At 36.5% G+C, this 26036-nt stretch overlaps 3 protein-coding genes across 5 annotated transcripts; 2 read left to right on the top strand and 1 right to left on the bottom strand.

The window, feature by feature from the left end:
* Positions 1 to 2771, top strand: LOC140841455 (AT-hook motif nuclear-localized protein 11-like). The gene is made up of 5 exons (XM_073208910.1): positions 1 to 1275; positions 1449 to 1513; positions 1818 to 1946; positions 2192 to 2344; positions 2483 to 2771. Exons 1-5 carry the CDS (start codon positions 867 to 869, stop codon positions 2606 to 2608), a joined length of 882 nt encoding a protein of 293 aa, XP_073065011.1. The 5' UTR covers positions 1 to 866; the 3' UTR covers positions 2609 to 2771.
* Positions 2772 to 3779: 1008 nt separating this feature from the next.
* On the top strand, positions 3780 to 19104 carry LOC140841454 (K(+) efflux antiporter 2, chloroplastic). 3 transcript variants are annotated; one of them, XM_073208908.1, is made up of 21 exons: positions 3780 to 4017; positions 5152 to 6806; positions 6994 to 7165; positions 7276 to 7366; positions 7715 to 7851; positions 7957 to 8016; positions 8130 to 8249; positions 8413 to 8481; positions 8653 to 8718; positions 8958 to 9047; positions 9309 to 9413; positions 9521 to 9649; positions 9992 to 10201; positions 10712 to 10861; positions 11293 to 11346; positions 11472 to 11530; positions 12152 to 12218; positions 12298 to 12474; positions 12565 to 12621; positions 18305 to 18379; positions 18841 to 19104. In XM_073208908.1, exons 2-21 carry the CDS (start codon positions 5209 to 5211, stop codon positions 18958 to 18960), a joined length of 3606 nt encoding a protein of 1201 aa, XP_073065009.1. In that variant the 5' UTR covers positions 3780 to 4017; positions 5152 to 5208; the 3' UTR covers positions 18961 to 19104. The 3 variants fall into 3 exon arrangements, with proteins under 3 accessions (XP_073065009.1, XP_073065008.1, XP_073065007.1); XM_073208907.1 differs by having other exon boundaries at positions 3802 to 4007; positions 5126 to 6806; XM_073208906.1 differs by having other exon boundaries at positions 3802 to 4017; positions 5126 to 6806.
* Positions 19105 to 20477: 1373 nt separating this feature from the next.
* On the bottom strand, positions 20478 to 25951 carry LOC140841452 (putative threonine aspartase). The gene is made up of 11 exons (XM_073208904.1): positions 25762 to 25951; positions 25553 to 25603; positions 25197 to 25317; positions 24988 to 25072; positions 24440 to 24521; positions 24150 to 24249; positions 21879 to 22039; positions 21574 to 21737; positions 21345 to 21468; positions 21122 to 21229; positions 20478 to 20802 (listed from the first exon to the last, which is right to left on the bottom strand). Exons 1-11 carry the CDS (start codon positions 25903 to 25905, stop codon positions 20713 to 20715), a joined length of 1230 nt encoding a protein of 409 aa, XP_073065005.1. The 5' UTR covers positions 25906 to 25951; the 3' UTR covers positions 20478 to 20712.
* Positions 25952 to 26036: the final 85 nt, after the last annotated feature.

Below are 26036 nucleotides of genomic sequence, written 5' to 3'. Positions count from 1 at the left end.
TGTCACATTTTTTTGTCTTCTCCTTTACGCTTCACATTCGTCAAACGATATCCGCAACGAGTAGGAAAGCTAAAATCTCGCATCATTCCTCGGCTCACCACACACTACAGACAGACAGCAAACAGTACACGACACTCCAAATTCTCGGTGCCAGGGAAAGTTTTGAAGAAAATGCTTTGCATTTTAAGATTACAATTCTTTCGCTGTTTGTTAACTTGGTGAGCTCATCAATGGCTTTTTCTTCCTCTTCCGAGCGGTGCAGTTTGTCGGAGCTTGAACTTTCTTGACACGCATTCTTTTCTGTTCCAAGTTCCAAGTTCCAACCCTTTTAATATTGTGCTCTGTACAGCTTTTGAATACATGTATTTGGGTTTCCGTCGGTCTGTTTTCTTGCAGCCATTTCAATCGATTTTGGTGAATGTAACTTCTCGTGAGACAATGGTGCTTTGTATTTTAGGTGGGTTTTTAGTTGAGGATTGCTGTGTGGGGGGAAGAGTTGGAAAAGTTTCGTCTGTGTATCGCTTGAATCTTGGAAAGGAAGCCTTCTTTCTCGTCTAGTCTTGCTAGCTTTTGTCTTTCTTGAGTCACTTTAATATATTTCAGTAGATCTTTCATGAGAGATCTTCAGTTGCATGTTTTGTATATTTCTTCACTTGCATATTCTGTGACAGAGGATCATGTATATTACACTTGACCACGTTCTGAAGTTGCCGAGTGCTTAGAATCCAAGAATCAATTAAGAAACTGGAAATTAGTTCAGGGCTTCTCAAAATTTTCTCAATAAAAAGTTGTGCACTCGTTTAACATTGAGGGTTCGCCTGTTTGGATTTCGGAGTGATCCGAGGTAGATAGGATTCATATTTAATATGGATCAAAGGGAGCATATGACACTATCCGGTTCGAGTTCCTATTACATTCACAGAGGAAGCAAGGAACAGGTGGCGGGTTTTCAAGATTTAACCATCATGAATCCATTATCTAATGCTAATTTACACTTTCCATCTAACACCGGGAGCAACTTCATTGGCTCAACATTACCTTTGGATACTTCATCGACAATATCACCTCATAGAGTTAGTGTAGGACCACCTTCTGCAGTGCTGCAAGGCGAATCCATGCGTCGAAAAAGGGGAAGACCGAGGAAATATGGGCAGGATGGTGCCGTTCCATCGGCATCGTTGCCTTCCACGCCTCATCCCGTGACAGTTAGCCGGACTGAAAAACGGAGAGGAAGGCCACCAGGGACCGGTCGAAAGCTGAAATTAGCTTCTCTTGGTAATAATCATATGACTTACGGTCCATCAATCGAAAACCGTATCAAATAATTGTTATTATTGAAATGTTTTTCTAGAAATTGATTCAACATGTAATTTTGGTTATTTTCAATCACTGTCTTTGACAATTGTGGTTATAATCGGTTGTGTTCTTGTGATTTTGATCAATGCCAGGCATGCCAATGTTAAATTTTGGTGGAACTTTGACTCCACATGTCATCCACGTTGTAAAGGGAGAAGTATGTACCATCCCTTGCTTCTAAGTTCTAATTGCAGTTTTTGCCTTAAATACTGCGTAAGCCATGATATTTGCCATGTGTATATTCATCCATATTTAGTCAGACACTACATAAGATTAGCGTGACTTATGTGATCGTGCTTCAGTCCATGTTTGTATGGTAAACATGCCTAGCTCAAGATTCCACTCACATATAATAGTGGTGCTGTTCATTTGCTGTTGAAAGAAATCTTTATTCTATATTTCATTACAGTTTCGAAATGGAGAGTTTACTGTTGTAAAAACATAATTGCTTTTTCCTGCAGGATATCAAAAGAAAGATACTATCATTTTTCGAGCGAGGACAACGGGGCATTGTCATTTTATCAGGCATTGGCGCCATCTCAACCGTAAATTGTAAAACCTCAAGTTCGGTTGGGACTATCACGTATGAGGTGTAAAATCTGAGCTTCTTCGTTGTCTCAAGTTGTAAAAATCGCTGCAGCTTAGGGAAAAATTATATCTCTATCATTAATTATACATAACAATATGCTGTACCCGGTCTGAGAGGACAAAAAACACATCTATATTAGTTGGTTTTGATGGAGTAGCTAGTTTTTCTTGTTCAAAAAATACTTATATTTTCACCTTCAGAACTTCTTCGATTGGAAGTAACATGTTCATTTAAATCTTCTTGTAGGGATGTTTTGATATGTTAAATTTATCAGGCTCTTATATGCACGACGATACTACTGGCCTGACTGGTGGTCTGAATGTCATTCTTGCTGGTTCTGATGGGAATGTTATAGGTGGTTGCGTAGAGGGAGTTCTCATTGCAGCAAGCCCAGTCCAGGTAGCTCTATAGCACTATATGCAACCTCGATCATTCGGAGAAATGGGATTCTGGATTACAATGGCTTGTTTGCTATATTCTTCTCAACCTTTTGTCCTCCTAAACCATTCGACCTTGTCTTTGTTCGGTCGATTTCAGGTTATCGTGGGAAGTATTCAGTCTCGTTCTTCGAAGACCAAAACTATGGTGGACGGTCAAAAACAGTCGATGGATCCTCCAACCAACATTCATCCGACCCAAACTCTCACTCCGGTTCGTACATAATTTCAGCGTTGACATCTACTTGTAAGACTCTGTTCTTAGAATATGGTAGCAGTAACCTACTTTAGTACAAGCACTTGTATAGAAAGGTCTACTATACATTGTTGGCCTTAGGAAGTTCATATAATTATAAAATACTGTTGATCCATTATGATATTTCCCAATGTGATCACTATTCCATTGCCATTTTCACTTCTACTCACTCCCGCTCCCATTCCGTCTTATATTTTTCATAGATTTACATACTTTTACGAGCTTAGATATATAAAAATTTAAAATTTCGCTCTTGGAAAATTTCCGAGCACGGTTTTCGTCCCTCCACGTGCGAATCTTTGGTTCCGAAAATTGTTTTGACATCTGATTTCGTAATATAATCTTGAATGTTAGTTTGCATTGTCGATTGTGACATGTAAGTGTCATGCATTTCAACAGGAAACAACTTTCATATTTTTAAAAGATTAGACGTAAAACCCCCTGCAAATGAGGCAAATATGTCTATTTTTTAAAAACATGGGATCGTAAATAAACCTTGTAATTTAACATAAGAGATTGATCATATGCTTTCGAGTTGAGTCATTTTTTACATCTTACATTTAATCAATTATATATATATATATATATATATATATATATATATATATATATATATATATATATATATATATATATATATATAAGAAGTCATTTAATTGAATGTTTGCGAGAACGTTATATTTTTTGTATATTCAAAATTATACTATTTATTATTATTATTATTATTTTAAAAAATAAACTGTACGAGACTTAAATGAATACACGAAAATACCAAGAGTAGGACTCTTGTGAGACGGTATCACGAATCTTTATCTATGAGACGAATCAATTCTATCAATATTAACGATAAAAAGTAATATTGTTAGCATAAAAAAGTAATACTTTTTCATGGATGATCTAAATAAGAGATCTGTCTCATAAAATATGATTTGTAAGACAGTCACATACAAATTTTTGCCAAATACCAAATATACAATGAGATGAGAGATTTATGTAAACTCAACATAACTAATCGTTTTTTTTTATAAAATAAATAATCTATCATTATTTTATATAATAAGTCTAAATTTATTTTAAAAAAAAGTAAATTCAAATATGAGAAATGTTATTCCTGGGAAAAAAATTCAAACGTACAACTTGCCTCGTACGATTCTCGCACCAAAACTAGCTTCTCACCAATTGCAAAGGACAAAGTAGGCACAAAGGGCGCGATTTCACGGCCTCCGCACATTTTCTCATACGTAGATTCAGTTATTTATCCGCATGCCAAATTTAGTTCCAGCAGAAATTATATACGAATATTCCCATTCTCCCCAAGTGAACCTGCTGATGAATTCGGCATAAAGCTTCTGTTCATCAAGCTTCATCCGTCAGTTTCGGTACGTCGTGTGAGCATTAGTGTATCTTGCTCCATTCTGGAGTTAGTCCACGCGTTGTTTTAGTTTCAGTTATTTTGGTTTTTTTTTGTGGGTTTTTTTTTTGGAGTTGGATTCGTCAAGCTCAGTGTTTTCTGCGAGTTTAATGATTAAGGGTCGAAAAAATCTATTGCTGGTCGCATAATTTTTGAGCTTAAGCTTCTGAACTGCAATTCAATTTATATAGACTGTGTGCGTTTAGATGGGTGTATGCAGTAGGAGTAATTACTCTGTGCTAGTTACTGGTGGAGGTGTGAGGTTGGGGTGTACTTTGGCTCTTTTTACCTTATATTTACGATAGTATCACTGGTGTAGTATGCTACAATGAAGTTATGTGAAATGGCAGCTTTCATCCTTGATGATTCAAAAAGGCTAAAACCCTTTGATTGAATAAAACACAAAAAAATCTGAAAATACCTGCGTTTTCCATCACAGATTCTGCCTTTCTCCTAATTCCAAGATGATTATTTCAAAGTTCTATGACCGGAAACTCTATCTCTGTGTCACTCTCTACATTTATTAAATTTTACTAGGAACATTTAGGACACATTGCATCTGTTTAGAACATGAATAGTTTTTTTTTTTTGGTTTTCATTTAATCCGTTTATATAGGTTTTGTGTTTTTAATTCTTAATGAAGCTTATTTTACATTTTTTGTGTGTTTTAAGTATGCATATTTTTGTTTTCGGGGTTATGGGTTTTTTAGTTTGATGATTATGGTTATTTTGTAAAGAAACATTGGTGAAGCCTGTAAGAGATTCATGTTTAATAAATGAAGTTTTTCAAAAAATATGAATTCAATATATTAAAATATAAGAAGATTTGCACTATGAAATATATTTTATTTTAATCAATAAAAAAGATGAAATTATTAAAAAAGCAACTTTTGTTTTTCACCTCAAGGTTTGAGAACTGTTTGAAAAGAAAAATCCAGCGGTGTATAAATCATATTGAATATGCCTCATATCCATGCTTGATTATAAAAACTAAAGATCTTATCGATGCAGTGGACTATTTAATGTACTTATTGTGATTTGGTAGAGTTTTTTCTTTTTTCTTTACTCCTTTTCAGGTTGATCTAGCGCTCGTAAGTTTCAGGAAATCAAAAAAGAATATGCAGATGTTTATGGGTTTTCCATCATAAAAGGAAAAGAGATGGATATTGCATACCTTATACCTCAACCCAATGTGACTCACCGTGGCAACGTTGCAAGTTGCAGGGTACATGAAAACTTAAATATGTTCACAAGCTTAAACTATATAGGTTTTAGTTGTCAGTTGTTCGGAGATATGAGACTAGTTCCTAAAGATTATTCGCGGAAGAAATTGAAGAAAAACGTTTTGTGTTGCTCTAGCACAGGCTCTACAAGAGTTTTGGGCAATCTCAGGCTGTGGTGTAATGATGCCAATGGTTATCCATTTTACAACCGTGACAATATTTTTAAAATGTCAAAGCATGTTACTTTACCTCATTGTCAAGTTAATGATTCAACTTCTTATGTAAATGATAATACTAGAGACTTTGAATTGATTGAGAGTGTCAATAATGGAGCTAGCCTTGTGACTGACGATTCCAAAGAAAGATCAGGGAAAGAAGAAACTGAGAGTCTTGGTTTGGATGAATTGAGGGAGCTGCTGCAGAAGGCACTGAAAGATTTGGAAGTTGCAAGGTCTAATAGTATCATGTTTGAGGAAAAAGCCCAGAGTATATCAGAAGCTGCTATAGCGCTTAAAGATGAAGCTGTAAAGGCTTGGGATGAGGTAAATATTTCTCTTGGTAATATTCAAGAGATAGTGAATGAAGAGTCTATTGCTAAAGAAGGAGTTCAGAAAGCAATGACAGGCCTTTCTTTAACTGAGGCAAAATTTCAAGTGTTAATTGATTCACCGAAAATTGTGAAAGAGAACAACGGTTCTCCTAAAGCATTGAGAGAAAGTGCTTCAGGTGATGAAAATGGAGTCGAACAATCAAGTTCATCGATGGAAGATGAGGAAGCACTTTTGGCTGCTAAGGATGAAATAAAGGAGTGTCGCAGTCATTTAGAAAATTGTGAGGCTCAGCTCAGAAGGTTACAAAACAGGAAAGAGGAGTTGCAAAAGGAATTGGACAAACTGAACGATGTTGCTGAGCAGGCGCAGATTAAAGTGTCTAAAGCAGAGGAAGACGTTGCGAACATTATGCTTCTTGCCGAGCAAGCTGTTGCGTGTGAACTGAAGGCTGCACAAAACGTCGATGATGCTGAGATTGCATTACAGAGAGCCGAGAAGAAACTTGCCTTTTCCAACAGTGATGTTGTAGATTCTACAGTTGAAGACGGTGGTGCTGAAGAGATATCTCAAGAAAAAGCTGAAGATGGCATTCTTGAGGAACGAGAGGCACTAGCTGAAGTTGCTGAGATACTCGAACATTTACCCCATGGCCAGTTAGAGGAACTAATCTTGTCCGATTCGAGTGACAAAGAGAATAAAAAGACGAGCCTGGACATTCCAAAAGACCCTGAAGCAGATAAAGAGAAGTTGAAAACAATTCAAAGTAAGATACAGGAAATGCAGAAAGAAGCAACAAGAGAGGGTTCAACTTCGACCTCTCCAAAAGCATTGATTAAAAAATCCTCTCGGTTCTTTTCGGCCTCGTTTTTCTCTTCTGTAGAGGGGGATGAGTTCACACCTGCTTCAGTTTTTCATGGTCTGGTAGAGTCTGCTAGAAAGCAACTTCCAAAGCTGGTGTTTGGGTCCCTACTTGTTGGAGCTGGGTAAGGTTATTATGCATTGGCAATTTAAGTGCAACTGCCAAAAATATACATTACATTATTCAATTTAAGTTGACCGAAGCAATTATGTTTTTATAATAATGCAATCAAATAATTTGCTTCATTTTAGGTTTGTTTTAATGGTAAATTTTTTTTTGGATTTTTCATGAACTCCTGAAATAAAACACAGTATTGCCTTCTATATCCAACGGGGTGGAATGGTTGCTCAGCTATTTCAGCAGCCAGATATTATCAGTACCAGTATTGATGAAGTATCAGCTACTGCAAAGCCTTTAGTTCCACACATTAAACAGCTTCCCCAGAGAATGAAGAAACTGGTCGAAATGCTTCCTCATCAAGAGGCATGACTTAGTTTCCTTTTCATGTGCTTTATTGGATAAAATCCCTTTATTTCTTTGTTCATGCTATGGGATACTACCCCAGTTTTTAATTTTAATTATCTTCCTTTCAGATAAATGAGGAGGAAGCTTCCTTATTTGACATGCTGTGGTTACTACTTGCCAGTGTTATATTTGTACCTCTTTTCCTGAAAATTCCTGGAGGTAAACTGAAAGTGAGTGTGTTTGCTCCCAGACCCCTCTGAACAAAAATAAAAGGAGAAGTGTTATAGAAAGCCTCCATACATTATTTCCCAGTAAATATAAAATTATAGCAACCTATTCCAAAATCTTTATCTTCATCATCTTGGTCCCATGCTCTTTTTTGTCCTTTTGGTATCATATTCTCAATTTGCTAACTTATTCTTGCAGGCCAGTGTAATAATAACTGTCACATTTGTGATGTTTTTGAATTAGACCATGTCCTACGAATCAAATAGCCTTTGTTCCAGCGTGAATTTTCACAACATAATTGTTATTATTGATGTATCTTCTCTATGCTGCATAATGTAGGCAGTCCTGTTCTTGGATACTTGGCTGCTGGAGTCTTAATTGGACCTTATGGTCTATCTATTATCCGTAATGTACATGAAACGAAGGCAATAGCTGAGTTTGGAGTTGTCTTCTTGTTATTCAATATTGGTCTTGAGGTAGGGTCTGCAAAGTTTCCAAGTTTGAATTTTACAGAAGTATCACCTTCACGTGAACAATTACTAGTGATGAGAAGCCATCCATGACAAATTTTTTTCCTGCAGCTCTCTGTTGAAAGGTTGAGTTCTATGAAAAAATATGTTTTCGGATTGGGTTCTGCTCAGGTGACCGAAAATGCATTGACTTGTTAATGCTGTCCTCATATCTGTCTTCTGATGTCAACTCTGAACACAAGTTCCTTGTTCAAGATTTCTCTAAGGTGCATGTACAAACGCAGGTCTTGGTGACAGCTGTTGTTGCTGGCCTGATAGCTCATTTTATTGCTGGTCAGCCTAGTCCTGCTGCAATTGTCATTGGGAATGGTCTTGCATTATCTTCAACTGCTGTTGTTTTGCAGGTAAACATCATTGAAGTACTGTATGTGCAAGTCTTCATGGAGTTCTATATCGACCCTCCTTTTCTAACGGTTTTCATTGTGTGCTTATTTGATTTGCGTGCAACTTGCCAACTAGTATTATTGCTTCAGAGCTATCATAATGTTTTATTTGGGATGTCTGTAGGTCCTGCAGGAACGTGGTGAGAGCACATCACGCCACGGTCGAGCCACTTTTTCTGTATTACTCTTTCAGGTATCTGCATTCTAATCTGTTCAGTATTATTTTTCATATTTTCTTGGACCTCCTATTATTGGGTTCCCTTGTCTTACCGTTGCTTGTGTGTTGTAAACTTCTCTTACTCGGCCCCCATTTATGAGTTTTGGTGGTTAATATTTATACAAGCTATTCATTTTCGCTTTTCAGGACTTGGCTGTGGTAGTTTTGCTTATCCTGATTCCACTTCTGTCACCAAGCTCATCTAAAGGAGGGGTAATAAATTTGCCCGGTTGAATATGGATTGAAAAGACTTGTATGACATGCTGTCCTATCTGCATATTTTTATTCTTTTTTATTGTAATGCTAATTAACATTGTTCATAAAAGCAACTTTTTTCTCGGTTTACTGCACTCTTGATAAACTTGTTATATTAATTGTGAGAACCAGCTATATTTCTTATCGATACCACATCTTATAAATTTATGGTTGCCGATATTTCTATGGTTTTTTAGGTTGGTTTCCAAGCCATTGCCGAAGCACTTGGATTGGCAGCCATCAAGGCAGTTGTAGCTATCTCAGCAATAATTGCTGGAGGCCGTTTGGTAAGCAATTTTCATCTTCTGGCAGATTGCGTTTGGTGCTAGATTTTATTTTGTTTTACCAAAGACATTTTGACAAAAAGTGTGAATCGAGCTTATATGGTATATATATATTTTTTATCGAAGTTCACACAATGTTATCATGTGAATGTGGGATGCTAATGCACTGCAGGGAACTTAACTTTTCTCCCGTGACATGTGGTTGTTGCTTATTATAATTATCTTTTTGTAACGAAAAAATTGTGTTATGTTCTTTCCTTCCAGCTTCTTCGCCCAATTTATAAGCAAATTGCAGAGAATCAAAATCCAGAAATTTTTTCCGCAAATACTCTTCTTGTTATCTTGGGGACCAGTCTCCTAACTGCCAGGGTAAGAGAACTCTAGTTTTTGGATGTTATTCTATGTGTTCATCTTAATTGAGTAGCTTGTGAATTTTCTAAATAATTATGGTACAGTTCATTTTGTGATTAAAACAGGCTGGTCTTTCCATGGCTTTGGGAGCATTTTTGGCTGGTTTGCTTTTAGCGGAAACCGAATTTTCATTGCAGGTTGAATCTGACATTGCTCCATACCGTGGTCTTCTACTGGGTCTCTTTTTCATGACGGTATACTCTTTAATTTGGAGTGCCTGTGAATCCTATCATCAATTGTTTGATTATATTTCACTGCTGAATCCTATCATCAATCCTAACATTGGGAGTTTTTCTTGTAAAATTTAGATTTATTCCTTGTATGAGTGCATTGTCTTAGAAAATATTGCCTCACATAATGTGTGTTTCAGAACTTTCCATTTTGTGAGATTGTATCTTTCCAATTTCTTGTTCATTTGACTGAATGTTTCCATGAAATTACTCCTTGCCTCATGTTTAATTTGATATCTTTTTTGCATAGAGTTCCTTGAGAGTTTCGCTGTCATTATGACTCAAAGTATGTATAATATGTTCCAGGTTGGGATGTCCATTGATCCAAAACTTTTAGTTTCGAACTTTCCAGTTGTTATCGGAGCATTAGGGCTTCTAATTGTTGGCAAGACAATCTTGGTTGCGCTAGTTGGCAGGTTTTTTGGTATTTCAATTGTATCAGCAATAAGAGTTGGTCTTCTACTTGCCCCGGGTGGAGAATTTGCGTTTGTAGCTTTTGGTGAAGCAGTTAATCAGGTTTGATTTTCACGTATTATTCGTGATATCAGAAATTTTACTGCTTAGTTTAATGTGGTGAACGTGAAGCATTAAAATTCTGGAATATCGTTTGTAGCCTTCTTATCTCAGAAATGAAGTACTAATCTTATTTCTTGTTGCTGAGTAATGATTTTCACTCTTCATGATATGCTGCATCTTGACAATGAAGCTAGTGCATTGAAAATCAGGCTGATCATATGTTTTTCCACTTCCACCAACAATATAATTCTTCTATGAAAAAGAAAGAAATTAGCACCATATGCACTTGTTTAATGTTCTTTGTTCCTCCCTTATTCCTTTCAAGCAGCACTGTCTTTCCTCACAACTCACAAGATTATGACTTATTGTTAGAGAGGCATGCCTATTTGATGTGCGGTACTGGAGCATAAGTAATAGAAGGACGCACAGTCATAAAATGAGACTTGAAAATATGGGAAACTCATTACCATTTGGTCTGTTATTTCGACCAATTCTCTGCCCTTCTTGCAGGGTATAATGTCTACACAAATGTCATCGTTGCTTTTTCTTGTGGTTGGAATTTCCATGGCCCTCACTCCATGGTTAGCTGCTGGAGGCCAATTGATTGCCTCACGGTTTGAGCTGCATGATGTCCGGAGTTTATTGCCCGTGGAAAGTGAGGTAGATTGCTGTAACATTCTGTTATTACTGAACGCGTCAGCTTAAAATGTTTTTCAATAACAGTTGGCACCGTTTTCTTGTTTAGAATTGCAATTACATTTTTGTTTCCTATCAAGTTGGTATTCTTTTATCACTGCTACATGATGGCTGTAGAAAAATATTTTGGTCTGACCGTACGCAATGTGAGTTGATGGAAAAAATCACAACTTAATTTATTATTTTAGGTGTCTTTCTTCATCAACCCTGCGTATGAAGTCCCTCGCGTGACTTGATTTTTTAATGCATATTCGATTTTCTACTTGAATATTTTCTCCTATGCGATTATATCATAAATAAAGCAAGTGATATGTTGTAGCCACAAGCATCTTCACATTAGTTTCAGTGTTCTGTGTTTCCAGTGAAATATTATAATATTTTCCTGGTTTCTTCAGACAGATGATTTGCGAGATCATATAATTATATGTGGTTTTGGACGAGTTGGTCAGGTATTGCATATATCCAACTAATCACAATGCTTAAAAATCATCGAAGTTGTTATCACCTATCATATCTGTGAATCTATTACAAATTTTGTCCTAGGCTTATCTGAATTTTGTTGTGAATCTTACAGATTATAGCGCAGCTTCTTTCTGAAAGACTGATTCCTTTTGTTGCACTTGATGTCAGAAGGTGTACATCCTTTTCCCACACTCTATTAACTACGCAAAGTAATATTTGTGACAGAAAAAGTGATTGGGTAGAATCCTCCTTCCATTGCCAGAAGTGAATTTCTCGCTGTTTGCCATTGATTAATTTTCAGAGACCTGGTATTTGTCAATAAACTATACTTTAAAGTAAAAGAATGTCTAGTATCTTTCCACCTCGATTCTTGAGAGAAAACGTTCAGTGCTTGGGGAGTTGTTTATTTTTGTTTGGACATGACGCTCCTAAATGTATCGATCACCTTTATGTGCAACCTGCCATTACCAACTCTAGAACTAGCTACCGAGTCAAAAGGTAGACAAATAGGAACGACGAACTAGCTAAATTGGATGTGCCGTGTTCATCACATGCATGGTGTTTTGCTGACTGGCATAGCGCATCCTGGAAACTGTTACACCAATCCATGCATCCATTCTTATTTATGTTGTATAACTTACGATCTTATGTTCTCTGAATTACTTAGGTATTTTTGTAACCTTGAGTCCTCGATGCAATCCACTTTCATGGTCCAAGAAGACAGCTCTTATTTGTAAAATCCACAGCTGAACTTAACATTTGAATGCTTATTTTTAAGTGTTATCATTGCAGTGACCGAGTTGCTGTTGGTCGAGCACTTGACCTTCCTGTATATTTTGGTGATGCTGGTAGTCGAGAGGTAATTTAAATGATTAAAGGTTCATTCTGGTGCATTTGAAAAATAAGCCAGTTTGTAAACCTTTTTTATGGTTTCCCAGGTCCTTCATAAGATTGGAGCTCAGAGAGCATGTGCTGCGGCTGTAACTTTAGATAGTCCTGGAGCAAACTATAGAACAGTTTGGGCTCTAAGCAAATATTTTCCCAATGTTAAAACATTTGTCCGTGCTCATGATGTTGATCATGGCCTCAACTTAGAAAAGGCTGGAGCAACTGCGGTATTTTTCAACTCTAGCAGTTTAAATTCTAGAGGAATTTGTCCTCTTTAATGTGTCATTCTGTCTTAGCAAATTACAATTTTGTGACAGGTTGTCCCCGAGACTTTGGAACCAAGTTTGCAGTTAGCAGCTGCTGTTCTTGCACAAGTAAGTAAATCAACCATGACAGAATTGTTACACTTTGAGGAAAGAATACCATATCTGATTCGTTGGAATAAATTTGATATCCTCTAGATTACGATAACAAATTATTCTGTTTTATTGTGATTTGGTTGGGGCAATTTCCTCCTTTTTTATTTATCCTTACATATTTTTGGTTGACGTATGATTTGATTTGATTTGATTTAAAAGAGAGTTGGTCGTTGGAGACACGCTTTGTCTATGAATAAATTCAATATTTATGTTGAAATATATTTTAACTGAAAATAAACAAATTAGAAGTGCCTAAAAAAGCACAAATGATGTTTTCGGGATTATAAATTTGATATAACGAAGTAGTTAGTCTAATGAGTTTTTGCTTTATTTATAAATAGATTTGTAACTGAAAATGCATATTGTTGAATAACTGAACATTGGATAATGTATTATTTGATTTCAAAAGATTGAATGAAAAATACTTCTCTCCCATATTTTTCCTTTTAGAAACTTATATGGTGGGATTTCAGCACACACTGATGACTAAGTATGGTATGGCATCGTCCTCCGGTGAAAATTCCGGTTCTGCGACCGCGATTCCTACCATGTGCGATAATGCTTCGCCTATGTCTTATTATGTGCCATGAACTGAATGGCCATAACTTTCTGCCATGGTCACAATCCATATTATTGTTCATCTGCTGACGCAGTGATGTGCTGTTTTTGAGCTATCAAACTTAAATTCATACTCTCTAAATAAAATGAATGTAATGATGATTATGGTCAAATCCACAGGGAACGAGAGATGTATTGCTTTCAAAGAAAAACAGTTAAAAAGGAGACTAAATAGAATTCTAAAACTAGCAAGGAAAAATAATGAATTTAAAGATAATTAAATAATCAAAATGAGTATATTATTTAAGGAGTTTACTATTTAATGAGTAAACTAAAACTAGAAGATGTTAGTCTAATGAGGTTTTGCTTTATTTATAAATAGATTTGCAACTGAAAATGCATATTGTTGAATAACTGAACATTGGATAATGTATTATTTGATTTCAAAAGATTGAATAAAAAATACTTCTCTCCCATATTTTTCCTTTTAGAAACTTACATGGCCTGATGTCAGCACACACTGATGACTAAGTATGGTATGGCATCTTTCTCCGATGAAAATTCCGGTTCTGCGACCGCGACTCCTACCATGTGCGATAATGCTTCGCCTATCTCTTATCACGTGTGATGAACTGAATGGCCATACTTTCTGCCATGGTCACAATCCATCATCTGCGACGCCGTGATGTGCTGTCTTTCAGCCACCAAACTTAAATTTCTACTTTTTAAATAAAATGAGTGTAGTGATGATTATGGTCGAATCCACAAGGAACTAGAGATTTATTTCTTTCGAAGAAAAACAATTAAAAAAGAGACTAAATAGAATTCTGAAACTAAAATTAGCAAGTAAGGAAAAATAATGAATTTAAATATAATTAAATAATCAAAATGAGTATACTAAAAAAAATTCGATCTTACCAAGTTCTGATTTAACAGGTTTCCGCTATTTAATTGTATCACTGTTTATCGGCTGGCATAATATTTATTCATGCAGTTACAAACAATTACCTTAGAATTATAAAGATAGTCGCTAAAATCTTTGTGATTTCTTAATTTAATTTACCAAACTCAGCATCCAGTCAAAACTTATTGATAATCCACTGGGTACGATAGCGTTTTATATTAATTAAAGATAACATTTTCGCTTTGTGAAAACAATTAATTATGAAATCTAACAATCGAGATAGCTGCAACTGATGAATTTAATTTCGTCGATTTATTTAGCACAACACACCTAATCTAGTGTTACTTTGGTACCAATCCTTCTTGACAATTACGGATCACTGAATTCATGGATAGTATTAGCATGTATCAAATTAAATTGTAAGATTAATCGTCATATAACTTTTATATAATTAAATCATAAACCAACAAATACTTGAACAAATAAGAATATAAAACTAAAACGCAAAAACCTCACAATGATAAAATTGAAATAGTAGAAATATCTCTTGAATCAGAAATAAAACATAGCCTATAGCTCTTGAGAAGAGATGAAAAATTCTTGCGCCTCTTCGTGTTTCATGTTGAAGTGGGAAGATGAAGAAGAGAGAAGTCTAAAGATAAAGCACAAAAACTAGAATAATCCTGATAATACTAGGAAGAGATTAAATTTATCAACAAGGAAACTAGAGTTTTTATGGAATAAAACTCTATCAAATCTTTCCTTATCTCAATAATAAATCTCTCACTCCAAAAGTCTTCAATGAATTAAATATCACAATTAAGACTCCTAAAATATGGTATTATCATCGTAATTTTCGAGCTCTATATATAGTCACAAGACAGCCGCGAAACAGTCACAAGGCGTGACCACGCCTTGTGCCCTTGTGCCAGGACTTTTTTTGTTTTTGTCCATCTTTCATAGCTTGATCTTGGCAATTCTTCTACAATGAAATAACACAAAAGTGTATCAGTTAAACATGTCGGAAATGAGAACAATGAGAAATTTGATAATAAATATACGAACTATTACGATCTTATCACGCGGTGAGGATGACCATCTCACGGGCAAGGCGACCCCCTCGGACTCCAGCGATCCTAAGAAATTATCACCTGCATATCGAGCATTTGCATCTAACTTGGATCAGGTTCAAGTTCCATCAAATATCTCTAAAGCTTTCCAAGATCCAAACTGAAAAGCACATGGATGCCGTGTATAAAGTTCTAAGGTACCTGAAGGGGCCATCTGAAAAGGGATTACTATTTTGCAAAACCTTCTCAGGGAACATACTTTATAGATACAGATTGAGCAGGTTCAACAAATGACAAACACTCCACATCAGGTTACTGCACATTTGTACGGGGAAACCTTGTGACTTGGAGAAGTAAAATGACTAGTGGCGAGAAGTAGTGCAGAGGCCGATTAGCGTGCCTTAGCCAATGGCATTTGTGAGGGGATATGGCTCCAAATACTACTAAAAGAATTGAAATTAGAAAACAATAGAGTTGAAATTTGATAACCAAGCTGCAATAAGTATTGCCAAAAACCCGAATCATCATGATCGAACCAAGCATGTTGAGATTGATGAGAAAGTCGAGAAAGGTGTAGTGAACTTAGCTACGTACCCACTCAACTATAAGTGATAGACATTCTGACAAAGGTCTTATTTTGACCTATCTTTGAAGACATGGTTTCCAAGTTAGGCATGATCACATATTTAACTCAACTTGAGGGGGAGTGTTGAATAACCAAACATTGGATAATTAGGAGTTTGATTTATTAGATAGTTTGATTTTTCAAGAATAATTGCTGGAAACCATCTTTGCAAATATTGAAAACTTGGATGACCTAAACGACAGTGAAGGAGCTTTATTTGTTGATGCCTAGAAAGAGTAGAGGAGGATCCAACAACTGCCAGATGTTTATTTTTAGAAGAATCACCTTGCTGAAAATAGTAGAGAACCGAGCTTTCCTCAGCATTTCCAATCACTAAGCCCGATCTCTGGTCCTGAAAAAAGCATCGTGAGGGTGAGAAAATAGCATTACAATTTTGATCCATCGTCAGCTTGCTGATGGATAATAAATTACACGAGAAACCAGGCACATAAAGGACGTTTTTCAAGCATAACGAGGGACCGAGAGAGACTAAACCAGTCCCGTGAATGCGCAGGAAAGAACCATCAGCAATCTCAACAGTGCGAGGAAAAATGCTCGGAGAATAAGTAGTAAAAAACATTTTGCTACCCGTCATATGATCAGAGGTGCCTGAGTCAATTATCCATGGAGCTTTTGATGGAGCAGAAGTTGAGTTCAAAGGATTACCGATTGAGGCCATAAGAGAGGCAGTAGGAGTAGATGAGAAAAACTTGCTTAATTGATCAAGTTGAGCATTAGTTAAGAGGGCAGGAGGCGGTAGAGCTGTCGCGGACTGTGTAGATGCCGTGTGATCTGAACTGTCGCGCATATGCTTTGGAACCCAGTCGGCTGGCTTCCCATGTAGTTTCCAACACTTTGATTTTGTGTGATACGGTTTGTGGCAGTGATCACACTAAGTTGTTGGTTTATTGCCCTTCTCATCACCTGCCCGAGCCGCCATAGCCGATGAATCGACGGGTGAAGGCGCGTTGGGGCTTAGCATTACAGATTTGCGATGTTCCTCGCGACGTACTTCAGCAAAAATTTCATCGAGAGATTGTAGAGGTTTCACGCCAAGAATTCTACCGCGAACTTCATCCAAAGTGGGATTCAGACCAGCAAGAAAATCATATGTGCGCTCGTTCTCTAGCATGCGACGATGGAGACGTGCATCAGCCGGATCTTTCCGATCTTGAGTTTGGAACAGATCTAATTCTTGCTAGACACGAGTTAGAGAATGGTAATGATCAGAGACACAACCATCGGCTTGACGGAGGTCGCAAGCTCTCGTCCTTAAAGCGAACATCTGAGACGAGTCTTCGAGGTCTGAATAAGCCCGTTTGACAGCATCCCAAATGGCAGAGGAAGTCTCGTACATGAGATTGAGTTCTCCGATCCGGTTTTCCATGGAGTGGATGAGCCAAGACATGACAAGAGAATTCTGGATGTCCCAGGCAGCAAACGAAGGGTCATCCAAGGGTGGGGAAGGGATAGACCCATCGAGATATCCAAACTTCCCTTTTCCACGATTGACCATCTGAACAAATCGAGACTAGGGAACAAAGTTCCGGCCATTAAGTTTGTATGCGGTGATGGCGCCGGAAAAAGAATTATCAGAGTGTAGGGTAGTGGGAGCTGTGAGGGAGGTAGGTATAGAGGTTTCCGATGCTACCTCTGAATCATTACCTCCCGATACTCCAGCCATGAGTGCGATGGAATGCATTGTTCTCAATTCAATGAAACCTCCTAGCTCTGATACCATGAAAGTTTGAAAATAGTTAAATACTCTGAAACACTCCTTTGTATTATCCAAAAAACTCTTCTACTTTACAACTAGAGTTTACAATCCTTATATAGAGATCCCTACGTAACAAACCTAGATAACATGATATAACTTCCTCCTAAATAATAGGATTGTTTGTTATATAGCGATAAGACTAACTCTACCCCTAGAGCTGTAACAAATATTTAAATACACGCTAACAGTACTTAAATATATTAGCTGAAACTCTTTTTCTCTCTCTGTTTTTTTTTACTGAAATTTAATTCCAAGACCTATCCAACTTTTCATCTAATGTTTTCTTAAGAAGACGAAGAGGGTCAATGATTAGGTAATTGATTTTTTTGAAAAGTTACACTGTATATTTGTTAATGAATTTTTTATTTTGATTGCTGTTTAATATTATGTGAAATCTATTTCTATGTATATAAATTTTAGTTAAATTCAACTTAAATATGTGAATTCTAACAATTAATTCTTGGTGTGTTATTTCGATAAAGCGTACGCCTCGCCTTGCTGCATAGGCTCCAGGACACTTATGTGCCTTACGACTTAAAATAAATTTGGTTCCTGAGATCTATATCCTTGTGTAAATGAAGATGATGAGCCTTTATGAATGCTGATAATAAATTGGTTTATTATTTGTTCCAATCATGTGTTGGCTGTAAACTTGGCCTGCTTATTCAAAAGCTTTTGTCATTAACGGCTGCACATTATTTTAGGCTAAATTGCAGACATCAGAGATAGCTGCTGCAATTAACGAGTTTAGATCCCGCCACCTATCCGAGCTTACTGAGGTATGAAACATTAAGTACTTATTGTTAGTTAATATTAAATTGTTGGAAGTCTCATTTCCTACACAAGGTCTAAATTACATCTACACACCTCTTATGGTAGATTTATCTGTCATCATTCTCATTACCAGTCAAGTTTATGTTTCCATTGTGTTGGAGTCGGGACATGATTCATGAATCTCTGTTATCCATTGTTTCATGCTGGAAACTCAAGCTTTTTTCTGATTTTTACATCAGTTAAAACTAGAAAATGAGAATTTTATGATGTCATTTGTCAATCCCTTGGGACAACAATATGACTAGGAGTGTGAATCCAAGTATTAGGCTTACCTAAGAGAGTGTCCGTCACATCTTTAGGCCTAAACATCTTGTAATTTACCTTCATGTTATTTTTGTAAAGATCTTAGAAGAGTATTAAGATGTCTTCTAATACAATTCTTTCTTCCCTCTCTCTGTGTCTCCAGCTTTGTGAGGCAAGTGGAAGCTCTCTTGGTTACGGATTTACTCGAATTAGTAAACCTAAGCCTCAACCTTCGGACTCTTCCGACGAGAACCGATTCAATGACGGAGCATTGGCAGCATGACTTGTCATACAGTGTATAAACGTAGGGAGACATTAATTCTGGGAAATTTGGGCATTTAATCCTGGTTGACCGAACTTATATTTCGAACTACCTCATTATTCTTTGATTGGTAACTTGAGTGTTAATCACATCCCTTGTGTTCAATGGGATTTTTTTACTCCTAAATCTAGCAATTTCAGTAATTGATATTGATATTCTTTGTGGTGCATTTTGCTTCTATGTTTTTCATCGCACAAGCTCGAGTCATATATATTTATTTATTTATGCATATCTATGATACATACTAAAAAACTATGGATAAGGCACCATGGGCATGACATAGTGTTATAGACTATGATTGCATCCATATTTACGTTAGGGACGAACCCGAGGAAATACCATCCTTCCCCAAGATTAATCAGGCGAAACTTGGATACCTGAGTTAACGAAAAACACACCATGGATGAGTCGTCTATAACTTGATATATGTGTGTATAATCAAAATAAAAGATAACCAAGTTCAGTGATTAGGAGACTCCGAGAAATCATCCTTCTATTTAGGAACTGACTTCAGATTCGTGATCCTCGCATAGTAAGCTTCTCTTTGACATTAGTTTCACTTTCATCTTGAAGCTAGTTTACTTATGGTCCCTAAAAGTTTTGTTTTAGGTTTATTAGAGCGCACAGAACTATATCTACTCGTATCTTGTTAGAGGCAAGTATTTTGGGCTAAACAGTTTGATTCTTGGCCATTTCGAAGTATTCATTACATCTTGAATCTGTGTGTTTTCAAGGCATAAAAACTCGTGATTTGTTGTTGAAGAATGGCTAATAACCAAATTAGTTAAGACTTTTGGAAACATTACATATGCTCGTACTGATCAGTTAATTTCAGTCGTTGTCGGGCCGTTATATGATTCATCATGGTTAGTTGATAGTTGTTGCATGGTAGGGTTAATGTAGAACTTTTATGACAGTCATTCTAGTTGCTCATTTGTTATCTTTGGTAAAGATATCATGACAGTCACTTCATTGTAATCATAAAATTATTTTATTTATATATTTTAGTATGGTGCATCAATACATGATTATATCATATTTATGTTGACCCTTGATCCTCTTTTGTCTGTTACTTCTTTGGATTGTTGCGGAGGGATTGTACAAAGAAGTGACTCTACTCTCATTTCAATGTATTTTTAGTGTATCGTGAGATGTCCCGAAGAAACTATTGTTGTGCATTGCGGTGTCATGAAAAACATCATAATCAAGAGTTTGTACAATTTGTGAGAAAATATCAGGTCTACAAATGTTGTCATCTATCAATAAATTTTGTCAAAATTATGCTGTTGCTGCATTGGGATCTCGGGTTTATCACTACATGTGCAAATGAATCGGTTTCCAAATTTTCCAAGTCTACTCGAAAAAATATTTAATTCGATTTCGAATTTATTAAAGTTTTCGATTTTCGAATCAAGTCAGTATATATTTATTTTGAGCTGAATTCGATTCTTTAATATTCAACTCGATAATTGTACCCTTAGTTTATCACCGAGGTGTCCAAGCACCAAATTAAAATTATATTATTTCAGAATTCAAAGAAATACAAATGGACTCACACTAGAAGATAGAAATAATTTCAGGCCCCAATTTATGGGATCCTAGATCTTTGGTTCTGCATGTTTCAAACATATAATATATAAAAATTAATCCGTGAGTTTTAAATACGTATAGAACTCGTCTCTTTCGAGGTAAACACGCTGCAATATTTTGGGCCTACAAATTATCGCCGGCTAGATTAACTCGTGCAGCAAAGTGGTCTACTCCAGTTTGTTGCTGTAGGCTCGTCTTCCGCAGGATGGATACCTGTAAAGAATAAAATAATAAATAATGGCAAAAACTTGTGTGAGACAGTCTTACGGGTCGTATTTGTGAGACGCATCTCTTATTTGGGTCATCCATGAAAAGTATTATTTTTTATGCTAAAAAAATTACTTTTTATTATGAATATTGGTAGGGTTGATCAGTATCACAGATTAAGATCCGTGAGACGGCCGTTCATAAATAAATGCATGTAAAAGAAAAGTAGTCCACATTCACACTCCCAAATGTCATGCAGTATAAGTATATTGTCTAATAAAATTAAATTCGTACGGAGTATGATCATAAAGAAGTTTTAGCGTACCTTTGGCCGCTCCATAGAGTTTCCAAAGTAGCCAACTCCAAAGGAAGAGGAAGTATAGGCAGCAACAATCTCCACAGATTTCAGCGTCATGGGAGGAGTATCAGGAACCTACACAACCGACCAATTAATGAGCCATTGTCGTTGTACGAGCTTTCTTCGGCTGTTGAACGAATTAAATAGTTCACAAAATAAATATTTGGTGCTTGAGTCAGTAACATCACACCATTGCAGGAGAAACGTCCGCTTGCACTAGTAAAACTCCAGCACTTTTCTCACCGCCACATCGCTCATCCCTATGAAAAGCATGTAAAACTTCCGTGCAAGCGGACACTGGACCACTCTGAGACCTGCAATAAAGTGTTTACGGTTCCCTTTGTATATAGTTTGTAAAAATTTCTGTACAAGATAATTAACAAAGAAAAAAATATTAAGAAAACAATTCAAGGGCATACAACGAAGATGATACACAGCATTCACGTGCAGTAAATCCCTTCATTAGGTGCTCTCCCGCACCACTCACACAGCAACCAACAATAAAAGGAGCACCAAAAGGGTCCTTCAAGGATGCCCAACAACCTGAACCATAAGTTGCTGCCAATCCCACACGGCCTCTAACCTGGACAAATAATCAGGATATGTTTCAAGCAGTGAAACATGTATAATTGACGTTCCCAGAGTTAGCTTCCACTGGGAGAATCAATAGAAAGTGTGATTATTTAAAAAGGACTGGATTCAAGTTTTAGAAAGATGTCAACACCTTAAGGGCGATACCTCCACTTGAGGCTCCAGCAGCTATATGTCCCTTAGAATCCACACAAATAACTCCAACTGTGTCCGTTATCCTGTCCTCTTCTAGCATGTTGAGTGCAGACAGTTGAATACCGTCTTCCCTAACCTTTGAAAGATCGCATGCTTTCTCTACAGATAAATAAAGTAGACAATCACAAAGTAGATATACTGATAGGTGTTGTTTTTACGTGTTTTATTGCATTAATGTGTGTGTGTTTGCATTGTGCGTGCGTTTATTTCATTCACATTTTGTTCATTTTAGAGTAATCATTTGCATATTATCATGTCTCACTGTCGCGTGATGAATTTGCAGGAAAAATGGCCGGAAAAACGGAACTCGGGGCCAAGTTCTAAGCCAACAAGATTGTGTACAGAAGATGTGGAGCTCGGGCGGTGAAATTCTACAGCCCGAGCGCGAGGAATGATCCACAAGGAAGAAATTACAGAGAGTGTGGCGCTCGAGCGGTACTTTTCTACCGCCCGAGCGCCAGAAGTCGCATTTCCCAGGCATTCTACAGAGAGTGTGGCGCTCGAGCGGTACTTTTCTACCGCCCGAGCGCCACCTAATTTTGGCAAGATTTCTTGTCTGATCTTTTACCTTATTTTGGAGAAGGAAAGATATGGAAAGGGGGGAGGCACGAATTAGGGGTCATTCAGACTTGATTCTTGAGCCGCCACAAGCTTTGGAGAGACTTTCGCGCTTGAATTGAAGATTTGAAGTTTTCCGGACGTCGTTCTTCGCGTTTTTCGTCACTTCTAGTATTTCTTATTTAGTTTTTAGCACTTGAACTTAATTTTGTTGATTTCAATCATGAATTCTAGTAGCTAAATTTTAATATTTGTTGGGATTTAAGGGGATCCTACCCCAACTTTGATCTGAATTAATTTATGTTCGATTGTTGCGTTATTCTTGATTATACTATTATTTTATTGTGTCGTTAAAGCGTAGCTAACTTTAACAACGTCTTTATATGGCGAGTGAGTTCGAGAGAATAACTTGTGATAGGAACGAGTAGTATAATCCGTGGATCTACAATTTACATAGATATATGAAATTGGATACGCGCCGATAGTCATAGTCCTTAGGGTCGAAAACTAGGGGATTTCATAAATCGAAATGCGATTCCCTCGTGATAAATAATCAAGGATACTTAATTACTTCATTGAGTAGAATTAGTTTGGCATAGCTCGAGAGAGTGTATTCAATAGAATAGGAAATCATGTCGGAAGCAATTTAATCACTTTCGAACAAATTAATTAATTAACGAGGGGTAATTGAACCGAAATTCCCAACAAATTCATTTCTCATTGAATTTTACTCAACATTTTAGATATTAATTCTCATTCATTACTTATTAAATCATTTTATTTGCATCTTTCTTTAAGCATGGTAGTATTAATCACTCAATCAAATTTTCGTTGCTAAAGATCTCATAACTGAAAAGAATAATTGTTAAATACAGTCCTCAGTGGAACGATACTCGTACTCACGTACACTACACTATTACTTGACATCGTGCACTTGCGATTAATTTTGAGCATACAAAATCATATTTTTATTGAGGATTCCATAGTGCAAGTTTTGCTCGATCATATACATTGCAAATTTTCCATGAATTTTGTACGTGAGTTAGAGATGGAAAATAAAGCCAATGGTTTCCACTCTCAGAATCATACGAACACCAAGCAACTGATGTGATGCTAAGTGTTTTATGAGCTAGGCATGGAACTTTTTAGAATGCATACAATGAGGTATATCCAAGCTAGAGGATAAAACTCAGAACCCAGAGAAAAAAGAAAAGAAAACCATGGATGTTCGTGATTTTCTTCCAGATTGAATTTTGCAGATACAAGGATGCGATCACTGATTCCAACGTGACTTATTCTCACTGGTCTTTAAATTTCAGAAGCTAGCCCTACATAATTTTCACATCAGAATTCAAGGTTTTGCATGCAGTAAGCCTCTGCTTTGCCACTGATTCATATGGTAAATATAACGACACCGTTGAAACCATGGTATTGAATTTCGCATATTATAAATAGTGCAAACAGAGATGAGGAATTTATTCACCCCGCATATATGATCATGCTTTTTTGACACAACAGCTAAAAGGTGATGACAATGTGAAAAGACAAGAATATTATACTGGCAAACATGATATAAATATGATTCCGAAGTAAATTAACATCTCTTAAGAAGGTGTAATGAAAAATTTAGACTCAAATGATGCTTCCAAACCTATAGGTCCTTCTGTAACTGAGTTGGTCATAGCTTTGGCATCATCAAGCATTTTTTTGTATCTTTTCCATTGAGTTTTTGCCTTTTCAGTCACCAGCCACTGCAAATTAAGTCTTGCAAAATAAATACAGTAACACCAACTTTCAAACATAAATCAAAGTTTTTTTTTTTAATATTTCTTAGTGAAATGAAGTATTTCCTGTAATTTAGAACAAAATTTTTAAAACAAATGCTTGAAGGATGGATTATTTTTATAGCATAGCTGAAGCAGGCAACTACAGAAATAGTACCTTATTGACCTCTGCTATAGTTCCATCTGAAACAATACCTTTGGACTTCGCCCATGCATGGCCTCCTTCACCAACCAAAAACCTGCAGTACAAATTTTTCTACTCAAACATAAGATTATTCCTACTCAAACATAAGCATCTGCCTCACGGAGAATCCATGAACATACGCAATATAGTAAACAAAAATAGACAGAAGGCAGAGCGTTGCTCAATGCTCTCGTGTCATAAAAACAAAATTTAACAATTCCTATAAAAATGTAACAACGTTGCAGCTTTCAAATTCAAGAATAAAAAAGACCACAGGGTAAAATTCCAAAGAAGTAGGTCACATGAGAATAAATGATACAAGACATGCTAATGAAACCATTTGTCCAACAAGACAATGATGATTCAGAAATTTAAAAAGACATGTACCATTCAAATGTCTATAGAGTACAATGACACAAGTATTCACTTCCAGAGAAGCCAACATTAGAAGAAGTGCAGTTAAAAGTGCAAAATGATTATTAGACGATATATCTTCAAAGAACCAATAGAAATCACCATACATGGGACTTATTCGACCTAGAAGAGATGAACCCATCATCTGTTCTTTGACCAGCGAAACAGCTATCTGGATTGGATTTCTAACACCTGTGAACCATTAGCTTCACAAGAACATAAAAATTAATGAAAACAGCACAAAAAAATGTATATATCAGTATCACTTTTCTTATCTTCAAATTAAAATACAACTCAATATTTTCGAGCAGAGTACCTGGCACAGCCCCCACAGCACCAAAAACTCCAGATCTGCCATCCATTATACTGGCATCACATTCTACATGACCATCCTCAGTCAAATTTGAGCCTCGCCCAGCATTTGTGCAAGGGTCATCCTATCAAAAACCATGTTGTCTCGTAGATTAGAATTTAAAGAGACCACTAAAAGGTATAAAAGAATTTCCTACCTTAGTGTGAATCAATTTTTCAGGAAAATGAATAGGAAAAGAACGAGTGATTATTGTACGGTTCCAATATTTAGACAAAACACCACAACTATTTATCTAATCTCAACCGCATTGTACATTCAGCAATCAGCAAAAAGGGGTTGAAAAAAAAACAAATCTCTACCTCCAGAACTCGAATTGCAGCTGCAACAGCATCCACACTCTCGCCAAAACCCTAAACCAAAAACAAATCAAACTTCTTAACAAGATTGAAAATGTAAAGTCAGCTTCAAATTCAGATGCTTTAGAACATAGTTAAGCACCATTTCTCTCAGTAAAACATCAGAGTCGCCGAAAAATCGAGTTCCTTTGGCGAAAAAGTAGATGATATACCTTTCGGAGAATAGAAGCAGCGGAAAGGCAGGCGCGTCTCATGGCCGATCGGAGCGCCTTCTCGTTTGAAGGCGCGTGGAATCCCGCGCCGACGTGAACGGCGACGAAGAATGTGGAGTACTGATCGCCCTCTTCGCAAGCCATTCAGGTTAACTCAATCTTAGTTCTCAAATTCATTTTGTGTGTAATTAATTTTTTATAAAATATTATATACATATAATTAATTAGTTTAACAATAAATTTGATTAATTCAATAAAAAGTTGCCATTAAACCA

This window comes from Primulina eburnea, chromosome 9 (assembly GCF_022965805.1).
Source record: "Primulina eburnea isolate SZY01 chromosome 9, ASM2296580v1, whole genome shotgun sequence".
NCBI lineage: Eukaryota > Viridiplantae > Streptophyta > Magnoliopsida > Lamiales > Gesneriaceae > Primulina > Primulina eburnea.
The sequence above is the reverse complement of the archived record's forward strand: the minus strand, read 5'-3'. Positions and strand labels throughout refer to the sequence as shown.